The following is a 14,287-nucleotide window of genomic DNA, read 5'->3' on the forward strand; positions in this document are numbered from 1 at the left end:
TTGACAGGTGAAGTAAAATGTTCTTTTTATCTTGGCAGCTGTTAATAGGTGGAATGTATTAGCTATTAAGACAATGTGATGACTAGATGACTGGGTCAGAGCTTCTTCAAAACTGTAGCATTTGTTGGCTGTTCCTGGTCTTCTCTGGTGGTCAGCATCTATTGGTAAAAGAAAGCCAGTAGTGTCACCTTGACACTTTTAAAATAAAGACAATGCAGCAGTTTAAGGAATCACATCACTTTTTATTGGAATGAAGACATTTTTAACAACACTCTTCTGTTATTTTGGATGTTTTTCATGGCATTGTGAAGCTTCTGAGACCCAGTTCAGGTGAAAACTGAGGAATTTTAATGCAGCTCAGCAACAAACTGGTCTTAGACCAACGGCCGTCTCTTGTGAATGAGATGGCGTTGGTGTTGGTGAAGAAGAGGTCAGAAGAACCCAAACAGAGTTGATTCTCCAGCCATTATTGTCTTTTCAATGCTAACTGCTTAGCTGCAGCTGATAAATGTAACTCTGAAGTCTACAGCTACGAAAATTTTGGTTGCTTGGAAATTACTTCAGATTTTGAGGATTTTTCTGTTGGTCTAAAATTAAGCAAGAGCAGAAGCCAGATTTGTGTTCCTAAAATTGCTATGGCAACTAATCTTACTATTGGATAATTGTTTAAAATATATGAAAAACAACTGAATGTCTTGGGTTTCATGCCTTTCCAATCTGCAGAAGATATTTAGTTTATAAACCTGCAAATGAAGGGCAGGCAGTAGATTTTACACCCAATTATTCTTATACAGAACTAGACTTGTGTGCGCTGTTTGGCCTGTGATGTGTTAGAATAATAATTGTAATCCAGACATTCTTAACTTCTTTTTTCCACAATTTTGCTTCTAGAAACGCTGACTCTTGACACTGATAAGAGAGGATTTAAGAACAATAAAACCTGTAGGTCTTTAAAAGTCTGTTGGGGATAAAAGTAGGAGGTTACACGGCCTTTTTAATTAATGCAACAGAAGTACAACATGGTGGTTTTATCATAACAGCCCCTTAATGTAGATTAACTCCATCAAAAGAGGAAAAGTACAACTACAGAGAATATTCATTGTCTTTATAATCTTCACCACCTATCGCTACTTTTACAGCAACACATTTAAGCAGATATTAACATGTACAGAGTTGCAGAAAAGAACTCCTGTGAAGACCACCAAAAGACCTGCAGTAGGTACAAAGTTAGACCATAACAAAGTCAGCAGTGGTTATATGATGTACTTGTAGCTTATGTGTCCTAAACAGTGGAAGATTTTGTAGTTTCAGCCTCAGAATACAAATAGGCAGCGAATTGTGATGCAAGTTGATGTGAGCCTGACGACTGCTTTACACAACAACATCAGGACAGTAAAACGCAAATACTTTGTTACAGTTTGGCTTTTTGTTGACATGGTAACAGCGTTTTGGAAAGACAAAAATGCATGGGTTAGACGATGGAAACTTTTTAGAAACAACGCTAATCATGTCTGCATAAACAAAACGATTACTTCAGTCACATTATTTCACACTTTCGCTTCAAATTTTACCCACACACAACACCAAGAACGTAGGAGTGTGTATTTCTCTGTTTCATTAGCCTTAGCATTCTGGTCTACTTCAAGGGTAGAGAGAGTGCCAGCCAGTGAATCCTTTGCTAGCTATAGTATTAATATGCTAATATTGATGAAAATGTTCTTTAGCCTGTGGAAGGTGTAATACTGTTGAATGTGAGTCCAAACAGGTAAGTCATTTGTGCTGTTTTCAGTCATTATCCTATCTATGGCAATGCTTAGTGTTGGGATTGTGTAGTAAGTGAGTCATTACCCTAAATATGCTAGCTAATATCATTGCTATGCTAACTGAAAGTAATGTCCATCCTAGGGAACGCATAGTCCAATGAGTCATTAGCCTAAATATGCTAGCTCAGAGGTCTCCAACTCTAGTCCTTTGGGAGATTTTGGATGAATCCCTGGTGCAACACAAGGGATTCAAATAATTGAATTATCTCTTCAACATGCCATCAAGTTTGGAAAAGGCCTGGTAGTGAGCCTTTCATTTCACCCAGGTGTGTTTGAGCAGGCTTGCATCTAAAATCTGCTGGACAGTAGCTCTTGAGGACTAGGGTTGGAGAAACCTGAAGTAGCATACTTAAGCTTCTGCATCGGTGCACTGCAGAGTGAGATGGAGAACAGGCACAAGGGAAAGAGCTCAGCAGAGTATATATTTGACATACAAACATGACTTCATTTGTGTTATGTGGCTTTCTAGAAGGCAGTATTTCAAGAGGGGGTAGTCACTTGACTTCAGAGGCTGGTGACTAAAAAAGACAAATTAAATGTCTGATATTGTCCAACCTAAGAGGTTTCTGCTTACTGTCCAGTCTTAACTTTGTACCTTGTCCTGTGCTAAAATCCAAACCACCACATATTCTTGACTCACTCAATAGCAAACGGTACCTGAATATCAGCAAAATCAAACATCCCAATGCATTAACAGATGCACGTGGCTGCGTTGTTCATCAATTCACAGTTTGCATTGTTACACGTTTTTGCGTCACAAAAACACAAATGGCATTGGACTGAAAAATCCTTCCTTTTGAATTACATCATAGCATTATTCAGTACCAACAATGTCTACATCTGTGTGTACACAGTGAATATATGAGCATGCTGTCAGCGGTTAACACTCACCAGAGGGTTTCTGTATACCTGATGTGTTATTTACAATACTAATTCAGAAACAGGATTGTAGAATGCGACAGAAACTGGTACTACTGTTGCAGCATTGAGAACATTTGTGGTAGGAAACTACTTTGAATTAAAATGGCCATCATCGAAGTCCAATCTAAGCAGAAATAAAGAGATGTGCATTGGCTACTCTACATCATAGTATTGAAACAGAATTCAGATTTTGGAGTTTCAGGGTTAATTATTGATCCCAGCAACAATGTAACTTTGAAATGACTGGTAAATTCAGCAATTGTGCAATACAAAGACATACGATCAATGTATGCCAATACTGTCAAACCAACTCTTTGTATTTATAAGACAAGAACCTATTCTAAAATATTAGGGCAAAAGCAATTTTTTAAACAGATTTTGTTATAACTCAAAAACAAAAGTTGTAATTTTCCTTAAATCACATTTGAACCTGTCACAATGCACTATGCCTCCTTTTATAATGTTTATATTGTTTCTAAAAACCATGGCAATGTTAAGTCGCCTGCATACAAGGTTGATTCCACAAATTCATAAGACGAGAATAGCATTGTAATATTCACCTGTGTACAGCTTGCATACAAATAGAAGCAGTGATACATTATTTGAAGAAATGTCTCCTCACAAATGACTTCCATAAGTCTAATGGTCTAGAAGCATCTTTGTTAAGTGGTAAAGCAAGGATCAAAAGCTTTGATTTATAGTGTGTAAAAAAGTCTTTACAAGTCTTTGTGTGTTTGTTTGTGTATGTGATGAGAATCTGTAGTCATCTCCAGTCCACCACAATTTGAACCTTCTTAGCCAAAAGTCCAGCTGAGCAGTTTCTTGAAAATGTTGCATAATGTTGTTCAATTCGATTGTTTCCAAGAGACAGTTTGTGACTTATGTGCTGGAAAACAGTTCATTGTCTTTTATGCTTTGACTACATTTCTACCAGGCAATGATTAATCTACAAATACAAAAAAGTATAAAAAGATGTGATATCCTGGATAGATGTTCTCTGAAGGGCATCACGAAAAGTTTTTGGTGGTCAAATCGGGCCACTCTGTCTCCATGCATACATCCAACTCTTTAGCAACAACAAATGGAAGATCTGATCAGTTGTTCAGAGACAAAACTTTGAAGGGAATGAATGGGATAGGAGAAAGGGTCAATATTCGAGGTATAGGACTAGCACACTTGTGTCCATATAGGATGCTGAGCATAAGTCTGCAGTCATTCATGCTGATTGGTATCCACCAAATACCCTACAGCTCAATTTTCCCCACAGCCTTTTCAGTCATTGTCGCTGTCTGGCTTTGCGGGTCTTCCAGGCAGCAAGCCATGGGGCTGGGGATGTAATTAAATGGAGTGACTCTGGCAGCCTTGCTCCAGGATCCCTGGCGGAAAGTGACAGCTCCGCCAACATGGCTGTCTGATGTTCCAGTAGTGCTGAGGCTCTTCAGTGAGCCATCTGAATCTGCATCCTGATGGTTACTCCCAGAGGCAGCAGTAAATTTTCTAAGAAGAGCCAGTCTGGCCTCTTCCTCAGAGATCACAGGAGCTGTTTCAGCTGTTGGAGAAGTACTTGAGTTAGTCTTGTCATTGGATAAATCTTCTGTCTGGACTGTTGCGTCTGTTGTCTTGCGAGATGCAAGTATAACTGTTGGCAGTTTTCCTGGTAGAGCGGGTAGTTTTGGTTTTTCCCCATCAGGAGAAGGCACCAGTGGTAACGCATTGGCGGGCAGCGTGCTTTTCAATATCTGAGGTACATCTTCATCCCTGATTCTCCTCCAAGTAACTCCAGTATTACGCCGTGATGTGGATCTCTGTCCTTTCTTCTTTGTGTCATCCTCGCTTTTTGCTCTTCCACTTGAATCAGAGGACGATGAACGTAGCGAAGATCGGCTGGTAACACGACTCAGTATATTTATGCTTGGTGATGAAGCATGGCGCTTAAAGGTATCTTGTTCTTGTTGATGCCTGACCCCAGAGATTCTGCCAGTAGCACTTCGCTGGGCTACCCTGCAAGGACTTTCTGAACTAGTTCTACGGGCTGGCCGTCTTGCAGATAGATCTCTTTCGCTTGATGTTGCTCTTGACAAAGTTGTGGTCTGCTTTTGAAGGCCAGAGATTGGCTTTTGGACTTGCTGAACTTTTCCAGGATCTTTTACCTGCACTCTTTTTGGGGCTTGCACTGCTACCTTTAGCTCCTGGCAGCGTGATGAGCACAGGAAGACAGCTGAGGCTCCAGGAGCTGCCCTTCGAGGGGATCCATTTTGTGATCTTGGTGTATTGTGAGGAGAGCCATCACGTCTAAATGGTGTCCTTGATTCCTTAATAAATGTCAGCTGCCTCAGAAATCCATTTCGATCAGATTCACCACTGCTCGAATGGACAGACGTCATCCTAACCATATCAAATCGGTTGGCTGGTGACACTCTTTTCCCGTTAATCTGTTTGGGTGAAGTTTGGTTAGTTACCAGTGGTGACAAAGGTCGGGACTGCCGGGTTGAATTCTGCATAAAAGGTATCCGGACAGGTGACTTCTGAGTTTTTGGTGGCGGAGATTTCTCATTTTTATTAAGAACAGGAGAACGTCCTTTCCTTTCAGGGGGGCTACTGGCTGCTGAGCTACTACTTGACGAGGTAGTCTTTCTCTGGATTGGTTTACCTGTCTGAGTTGGGGACATTGTTTTCTTCTGTGACTGCTTGGACGGTGTGGAGCTCTGTGATGATCCAGAGGATGAGCTTTTTGGGATCCTTGGAGGTGGAGTGGAGCTCCTTTTTGGAAGAAAGAGTTCCACGTCCTGGGGCTGGCCGAGTCTGTGAAGGCTCTTTGACCTGTGTTGGGCGAGGTTTGGATTCTTTGGTGAATCTGTCTTGCTTGGCATTTTTCTGGGCGGAGGTCTTTGTGATGGAGCCGTCGCTTGCTGGGGTGTATAAGTCACTGTCCTGCCTCTAAACACAACTGGTAAGTTGGGAACTGGCTTGCGTTGTGCAAAGTCTAAAGGTTTATTAGCCTTTTTCTCTTTTGCAAATTTCTTTTCTTTAGGTGTAAAGCTAGAGGTGGACATGAAAGACAGAATTGACTCCGTCTCTTCGGATGATGGTTCTTGAGATTTTGAGGCTTGCAGTCCAGTGACAACACAGTTAGCTCCTTCCTGTATGGCTCTCCAATCAACACTGTTGAGGTCTGAATCGTTATCCCATCCCGTATCATCACTATCCATCTCTTCGTCCATGTCCCATCTGTCAGAGTCCTTTTGTTTATGAGTATTTTCAGTTTTCTTCTTCCTGGCAGCCATTTTTCGCCTCTGCTTGGGCATGGCAGATGTTATGCACTTCTGGAGGAGGTCATCCTCTGAGTCCATGCTCACTGAGCTCGGTGAGCTTTGTTCTTCATACTGACAGTGCAAAGTAACAGCCTTTGCTTGCTGTGCCATATTGAGGGTTTTATTGTGCCTGTTTTTGTACCACATTTGCTGTGCTTTTGCTTTATGTTCCTCAAATTCGGCATCACTGAGTGAACTGACAGAGGAGCTGAGTGAGTAACATGCCAGGGATTCATCCCGTAAAAGATTTTGTTTCAATCTCAGAAAACCTCTGGGCTTTCCTTGGGAGTTATCTATCCTGCCTATGTTTGTCATGCTTCGGGAAAGAGTGCTTCTAGCTGCCTCTTTCATCTGTTTTCTGCTTGTTCGTTTGATTACTTCTTCATTGTTGTCACCATAGAAATCGATACTATCCTCTGAAGAATGTGTCATTTGTCGAAACATTTGGTTTTCTTTTTGTGTTCTGGAGTTGACATTGATTTCTTTGTTTTGTTTTATAACTGGCAGGTCAAACTTCCTGTAGGAGCCTTGACCTTGTTGCCTCCTCTGCTGATTTGGAGATCGCTCCCGATTTTTTAGGCTGGCTACTCGGTCAGCTACCTCTTTGCTCTGCATCAGCAACTTCTGAGTGGGAATGACATGTTTGGTGGTTCGGCTCATTTGGATTTCCAGTGGGTAGGTTGCCCCGTGTGGTTTGTGGAAATGTGAAAATATCCGCAAGTCTTCAATCCTCTTTGCATCATTGTCCATCACTTCCTGTTTGCTCAGGCCTTTAGCTGTGCAGTCTTTAGCCCCCCTGTTCTTTAGGGGATACTGAAGAGTTTCATCACTTAGAGATGTTGTACTAGAGAAGTTGACAGGTGTTCCCTCTGCAGAGTCGGTGAAGGAAGAATCATCCAACTTCAAGTCTTTTTGTTGGTAAATATTTCTTCTTCTAGGACAAATTTGGGTTTTGCCATTTGGAAGCATGTTAAATTGTAGTTGTATTGGTTTTCGGATCTGGGAGTTGAGTACGTTGGCGGGAATGGCAGTCACCAGGGATGATCTTACTTTTCTAAACTTTGATGGCATCGCTGAGTTGATGCACTCTTTCAGAATTTCAATATCTTCTTCTGAGTTGCCCTCGCTGTATCGTTCCCCGTTGTCAAATCCTTCCTCATCTTCATCAGGGTATGGGAGATTCTCATCATTTTGCTGGAGTAGTGGGGTTAATTTCAACTCCACGTCTTTCTGGATGTAGTGCTCGTGCAGAGGCAAAGCACTTAGGCTGGAAGCACAAGAGAAATTTTCTGTGGGTTTCTCAACCGTAAAATATATCATGGTTTCCAGGTCGGGAAGGTTAAACCTCTCCTTGGAATCTGTGATCTCTATGAACTTCCGCAGGCTGTTTTCCCACTGTCCTGGCATCCCTGTGGTCTGTGTCTCTGGTACATTTGACTCGACACAGCAGGGGGTTTTACTGCGACTAGGAGGCATAGTTTGTCCTGGGCTGTCTGGAAGATCACTGGGGCTTATTGTTCCATCAATCATCTCACTGCATGGATCACTTTGGATTGAACTGGCGATAGAAGGAGACTCAAAACTGCCCAGTGAGCTCACAGAGCTACAGCGGCTTAGAACAAGGGGTGTATCATGGATATAGTTCTCGGAAGAGCTTGATGGAGATCTGTCTTCATTTATAGCAGGTGAAGCGCCCCTAAGGAACACCTTTTCCTTTTTGGGAGTACGAGATATCTCAATGGGATCTTTCTCTTTGATGGGGAGGGTTTTTGAGTCTGTCATCAGTAGCTGACTGTCGCTCAGATCCTCTAAAGTTTCATCTTCTTGCTCTTTCTTCACTTCTTCACCATCATCCACCTCAATTATTTCTAAAGACGAGTCACTCTCCAGCTCATTCTCACTTTGTCCGTCTATCCCGCCGTCACCAGAAGAGAGTGAGGACAGTGAACTGCATCGTGAGAAGCAGATTGGAGTGTTTTCCACCGAATATTTCTGGACCGTTTCCATCGTTCCCACGGTTGGACTTCTGGTGGAATTCATTGGAGCAAATTTTGTAATACTTCCACCAGTGAGTACAGTGGGTACCCATGCTTGCCTCCTCATCGCTTGGGCAGCCTGAACATTGATGGCCGTCTTTGCGACTCCAAATTTGGCCACACTCTGGATGAGTGGGACCTGTTGATAACTAGGAGAAAGTTTAATCGATGTCATGCTTACATCAGAGGATATTTTAGTGGACACACTGACAGGTGTTTGTACTGGTTGTTCTTGGTTCTTGTCGATGTCTGTGTTGCCAAGCTCTACAGAATCTCTCTCTGGAATATCCTGCTGGTTAGTCTGATTCAGAACGCTCTGTCCTACATTGAGATGTTCCTGATGAGCCACTTTGAGGTCAAGTTGGTTGGGTCGTTGCTGGATTGCTTGAGCCTTTGGAACAGGTCCCACCTGGTCTTTGCTACCGCAGTACCCGTCACTGGTGCTGCCACTGTTCAGGCTGTCTGTTGACACACTTGTGTGGGCGGTCTTGAGACGTAGAAGGGCGTGGGCTCTGCTGAGGCGTTCTCTGTAGGCTAAGCTGCTCACATCGGACAGACGGCAGGGGGAGCATGAATTTGCTCGGGCTTCATTAAGCTCATCCTTTCCATAAGGCCAGTCTGCCAGGTGGTCCTCAGAGCTGAGGCTAAAACTGTCCTCAGAGGATGTGTGCATGGTGATGTCATCCACTAGTCTGTCAATTTTTGCCACTGTGTTGGTAATCTTCTTTGCTAGTTTCTCTGCTGCAGCAGAGACCACGTCATCAGGAGGAGCATGTTTCTTCTCAACCATCTGAGGCAAGTCTGTATCTCTCTCAGGTTCATTATCTCTCCTATGGGGCTGATTTTGGACAAAGTTAGAGTTGGTGAGATACATTGGCAGCATAGAGAAGCTACTAGTGTCCAAGCTGTTGGAGTTATTGGGGGCTTCATCATCATCAAAACAACCAGAATCAGAGGCATAATCCTTTGCCAGACTCTCAATGTGCCTCAGAGGTTTGTTGAAGCTCAAATGCCTGGAACTCTGTTTCTCAAGCGTATCAAAGGTTTCAGCAAGGTGTTTGGCATTCAGCTCAGCCTCAAAAGCTTTCTGTTTCCTCATATAGAGGGAGGGCACACAAGAGCCAGGGGATAGCACCGCAGTGTCTTTGTATTTCAAAGGTCGATTGGTGAGGAGGTTCCTCAAAGCTGCAGCGCTGCCCATGGCGATCATCTTGTGCTTAGAGTGGATGAGGTTGCGCAGCATGCTAACCGCCCCGAGATCCCACAGCAGCTCCTGGTCTTTGGGACTCCTGGCTGAAATGTTCCAGAGAGTCCCGCAGGCATTGCTCACTATGGTCAAGCTGTGAGAGCGCAGGTGCGCCAGAAGAGTCTGGAGACAGTTGTGGTCCCGCAGGATTTGTCTGCACAGGAAGAAAAACAGACATTATTCAGCTTATATTTTTATGGATGATGAAGGGAAATATAGCATAAAATGTGTTTTCACTGTATCAGAACACAGGACTTCACCCACCTGTAGTCCTCTCGCGTGGCGATCAGACTTGACACGTTTCGGAGAATTCCCCCTCCACTTTCGATGATGGCGAGCGAGTTGGTCTGACAGCGGTATGTCAATGTGCTGACCAGGAAACCCAGAGATCCGTCGACTGAACAGATCGCCACTTTGTTATCAATGTTGTGGGCTGACAGGTTCCACAAAGCACTGAGGACACTCTTCAGAGTTGACTCCTGTAGAGAAGCATATTTTTCTCAACACAAGGGCAGGAAACTTCAGTAAATGTTAAACCCTTGGCTCCATTTTCTCTAGACTAAGTTTCCATTTCAATACCTGTATTTCACCAGTTTAGTTTTCTGTACCTTGGTTGCCTGCAGGGCACAGGTCATGAGTGCAGACACACAGCTGATGTCTCTCAGAACTCTCTTGGTGCTGATGTCGGCCCTCCAGGACAGGTTCCTCATGATGCTGGACACCACCTGATGAAGCTCCTCGCTGTCTGAGGACAGCTGGGCCACCAGAGCCTGGAGGCAGCTCTTCCTCGAACACAGGGTGGCCTGCAGGAGGACGATCAGGGTGCAGACATGAGTAACAGACAAGCTAATGCTTCTGATATGCTAAATACTACTGTACTGCTTACATTTTTAAGGTTTGTACACATTCCTCATGGCCAAACTCTTTACTTTACTCAAATTAGCACTCCCAAGTATAAATATTTCACCATGAGTTTACTTACTGAAATCAGGCTCAGTGGATAGAGATAGAGAATAAAGTCTTGAGAGACAAATATTTCTCTAGACTCCATTTTTCCACATTTAAACTAAAGTCAAATTCTCTTCAGGTCTGTTTTCTTACAGATAAAATGGATGACCTGTGTCCTGTTGGGTTAGAAACACTTCAGACCCATTTAATCTAGGATTTAGGGGATCCCGCCTCTACTGTTTGATCGTACCTTATTGACGACATCACCAAAGGTGAGGTTGGTGAGGCCCATCCCAGCGTAGCGACGCAGAGCCATGTTGATGGGGTCGTTCTGCATGCCGTACATTTCCTGCTCGAGGTGGATGAGATCTGCCACCACCTGAAGACAACCTGGGGAAGAACAACACACTCTGAACCAAAACTCACAACAACTTAAACGATCAAGCTAGCATAAGAATAAGTCATTTATTCTCTCCCAGATGCTAAGAATTAGAAAATAAGGCACAAACCTAATTCATTCATGGCGCGTCTGTACTCTTCTTCAAAGGACATCTTCATGATGGCACACATGGCCTGACAGATCTGAGGGTCCACAGGTTCAGGAATATCTGCACATTACAGAAAAAGTTAAAGGAGGTAAGTTTAAACCACATCAAAGCTTTGTGGGATCAAATACATAAAAGGGGAGTGTGCTTTGTATACAGAAAATACAGAGTATTTCATTAAATACCCATTTACTGAAGTTTCCTGCTTTTCTGTATCAAGTCCTACTAGTCTAACTGGAGCATCTGAATTCCATTAACTTGTGGTTCCTGTGAGTATTTTAGGCTCACCGGACGTTTTGGTGCCTCCAGGTGAAGGCGTCACCGCATGAGTCTCGAGCCAGTCCCAGCCGCTGTCGCAGTAGGTCCGGATCTGCTCCAGCATGTGCAGGACCTTCATCTCCCGGTGGGCCTGGCCTTCGTCCTGCTGTGAGAAGATGATGTTGTGCAGGGCGGCGCTCGCTCTGGATTTGGTGTCTCGGCTGACGCCGGTTGAGGAGGCGCCGCCTGCTGTCTCCCCGGGAACTCCATCAGGAACTCCACCGGGAACTTCGTGCAAGATCTGAACCAGCAAGGGGACACAGCCGGATTTCCTCATGGCGATGCAGCTGTCCTGAGAGCTGGACAGGGCCAGGAGAGTCCGGGACATCTCGTCCTTGTCCCTGTTGGCCAGCATGGAGAGCAGCCAGAACACCATCTCCACCTGAGGAGGAAACGTAAACCAAATTAAAACTGGAGATACACAGAGAAACGGGCAGGTGACTGTAATCAGGTGATTTACAGAGTTCGCAGCTTGTTTGGTCTGGATCAGAGTTTGATTACGCATTCACACCTCCCCAAACGAACCGACAAACAGAGTAGAGTCTGATTAACTAAACAACTGTTCGAGTTTGTTGCTGCTTCTTGACCAGGACTACCTTGAAAAGGAGGCTTTTAATCTCATTCACATTTTATTCTGGTAAAATAAAGGTAAAATAAAGTAAAATTAGATTTGTGGTTGCCATGGAGATGAAAGGATTTCTCAATCATGCATGAAAGAATCAAAGCAACACTCCACGTATGTTTCTGATGATGGAATAAGATTGTAACATGATATTTTCTATTAATCAACAAAGCCATTAAAACATTTTATTCTAAAGAGATTTGAGTGTCTGGTTAAATGTTGAGGTAATATGAATTGATGAGAACCTTTGTTGTGTGTATATGTTCAGTATTTCTGACTCTTTGATGTTGGAAAGCCTGAATTTGAGCGAGGAGTCGTTACCTTGCTGCCTCCGTCTGCAGCTTCAGCTCCTGCGGCTGCAGCCGATGAAGAGCCGCTGTTCTCTGGTTCTCCAGCAGGGGGCTTCTCAACTCCAGACAGCTGCACATGAAAAGGGAAGAAGAAAGCATGAGACAATCTCTGACCCAGTTTTACTGCTGTCACAGCTCTGCTTGTAAGAGGTTTAGAGGTTTTATTGAAACTGTCGCTGCTGCGGCTCCACAGACTGCAAGACTTTATTAAAACGAAAGGTAATGATGCAAAAAAACAAAAAACAAACTCAAAATACTGAATTCTCTAACTCCAGTTTGAGTTGTGTTTTTGTAAATCTGACAGCTCAAATGTGCAGATTAATGAGACCTGAAAATACCTAGTTTCTACATATTTGTGTCTGGGTTTGTAAGAGAACAGAAACATGTTGTAAAATGTTTGTTTTACCACCTGCATGCTAATCCTGGTGCAGATTTTTAAGATCTTTGTGTGAATCTGATTCACATCCAGACATTTAGACCCGTGTGCCAAAGACCGCATTCCTTCAGGACCAAAGAGCAGCTCCAGACGGGAATAAAACACAACCTCATTTGGATGCACAGCCTGACATCCTCAAGAGATTTATATCAAAGCCTTCACCCCCTGTCTTCTCTGCATCCCGTCACCATGGCAACGCCTCCGGCTGTGAAGCGTGTGTAAAGCGAGAGCTGCAGATGAACAAAGAGCTGAGCTGTTTGTGTGTTCTCCTCCCGTTTAACAAAGGAAACCTGGATGTTTGGCGTTGAATCTGTCGTGGCTCCGATCCAAACGGGCCCCATTAGAATACGGGCTGCAGCAGCAGGAAGCGGCGAGGAGCCGACAAAATGGAGGCCGGCGAGCGGAGCTGCTGCCCCGACCGGCTCCATCTGTCTGTCCGTCTGTCTGTGACAGAGGACGGAGATAAACTGAAATTTTCTCCACGCTGAAGTTTAGCGTTACATTTTGGAAGCGAAACTGGGCAGAACGCCGATCGCTGGTCCACAGCGTCGGTCTTAAAGGGGCAGTAACATGTAAAATCGACTGCTTTTATCTTTCCATCATGTTATAATGCTATTCCTTCATCAAAAATAAACCTGGAGTGTTGCTTTGACTTGTTCATGAATGTTTGAGAAATTCATGAATGAGTGAAAGAGAAATGAATTGAGTCCTAGCTCTGCCTTCGAATCGCTGCTCCTCCCTCACTCAGCTCCTTCAAACTAGCCAGCAGAAATTAGCAAACACCTGGTGGAGCTGCTGAGCTCATTATAGGAGCTGCTGCTCAGAGCAACGCTGGTAAAAACTGGTAAAAACGTTTAACTTTTAAACGTGTTTACTGGCTTAGTAAAGAAGTCATGTTGTGATGACTTCCTGGAGGCAGAGCTTCAGAGAGAGCAGGTGTTTTTAAAGAGACAGAGGCCTGATTTCAAGGCGTTTAATTAGGAAGTAAAAATTTTTTAAGTCATATTTTCTAGAGCATTTTGATAATAATTAAAGTGACAGTTACTTTATTTGCTATAAAATGGCACTATGCGCTTGGAAAACTCATAATATTGCCCCTTTAATACTAGAGTTGTAAATAAATGATGTGATGTTTCAATTTTAAAGTGTAATGGAGAAAGCAGATCTGTTCATTCTTAACTACTTTGACCAAGCAGAACACATTTCTGTAAGCAGTTCTCCTTTTAAACCATCAGAAAATCAAATAAACAGATTTTTAATTGCCCATTCTGACAGCAACCATCCTCCATATGGATATTATTTTTAATATTGTATCTGCATGCTGCTGTAAAGGCACAGACCTCCGGGATTTTTAATATCTACAAAAAAAATTGATTAAGAAATCTGGGAGCAGAAAGAGATTAAATTGGATGCAACACAGGTTGCATCATTTTAACTGTAAAAACGGAAACAAATAAATTTTCTAATTACCAACAGTTTTTAAAAAATAAAAACTGATTGAAACTAATTAGTTTCAATCTCCAATCTAATGTCTCAGACATTAGAACAGCTTCAGGCTTTAATCATTTTCATCAAGAATGTGGAACTAAAACCATGCTGAAAATCAGGAAATGTTGCATATCTGCTTCTATAAAAACCTGTTTCACATGTAAAAATACCTGACTGGAGTTATTGTTTTCTTACTGAAACTGATCAGATTTCTCCAGATGATTTGGGACCCAGCGGGGCCGT

General features: G+C 43.2%; 1 protein-coding gene across 2 annotated transcripts in view; it reads right to left on the minus strand.

Moving 5' to 3' along the window:
• Positions 1-221: 221 nt before the first annotated feature.
• The window catches only part of apc2 (APC regulator of WNT signaling pathway 2), a 32,963-nt gene continuing 18,897 nt past the window's right edge, over positions 222-14,287 (minus strand). For both annotated transcript variants that reach the window (XM_044129253.1, XM_044129252.1), the window contains exons 8-14: positions 12,092-12,190; positions 11,119-11,530; positions 10,795-10,893; positions 10,536-10,675; positions 9,946-10,140; positions 9,602-9,816; positions 222-9,491 (exon numbers count right to left, since the gene is read on the minus strand). In XM_044129253.1, coding sequence (XP_043985188.1) covers positions 3,989-9,491; positions 9,602-9,816; positions 9,946-10,140; positions 10,536-10,675; positions 10,795-10,893; positions 11,119-11,530; positions 12,092-12,190 — 6,663 coding nt within the window. In that variant the 3' untranslated portion in view covers positions 222-3,988. The remainder of the gene's footprint in view (positions 9,492-9,601; positions 9,817-9,945; positions 10,141-10,535; positions 10,676-10,794; positions 10,894-11,118; positions 11,531-12,091; positions 12,191-14,287) is intronic.

The sequence above is a fragment of the Gambusia affinis genome, linkage group LG10, assembly GCF_019740435.1.
Source record: "Gambusia affinis linkage group LG10, SWU_Gaff_1.0, whole genome shotgun sequence".
In the NCBI taxonomy this organism is placed as follows: Eukaryota; Metazoa; Chordata; class Actinopteri; order Cyprinodontiformes; family Poeciliidae; genus Gambusia; species Gambusia affinis.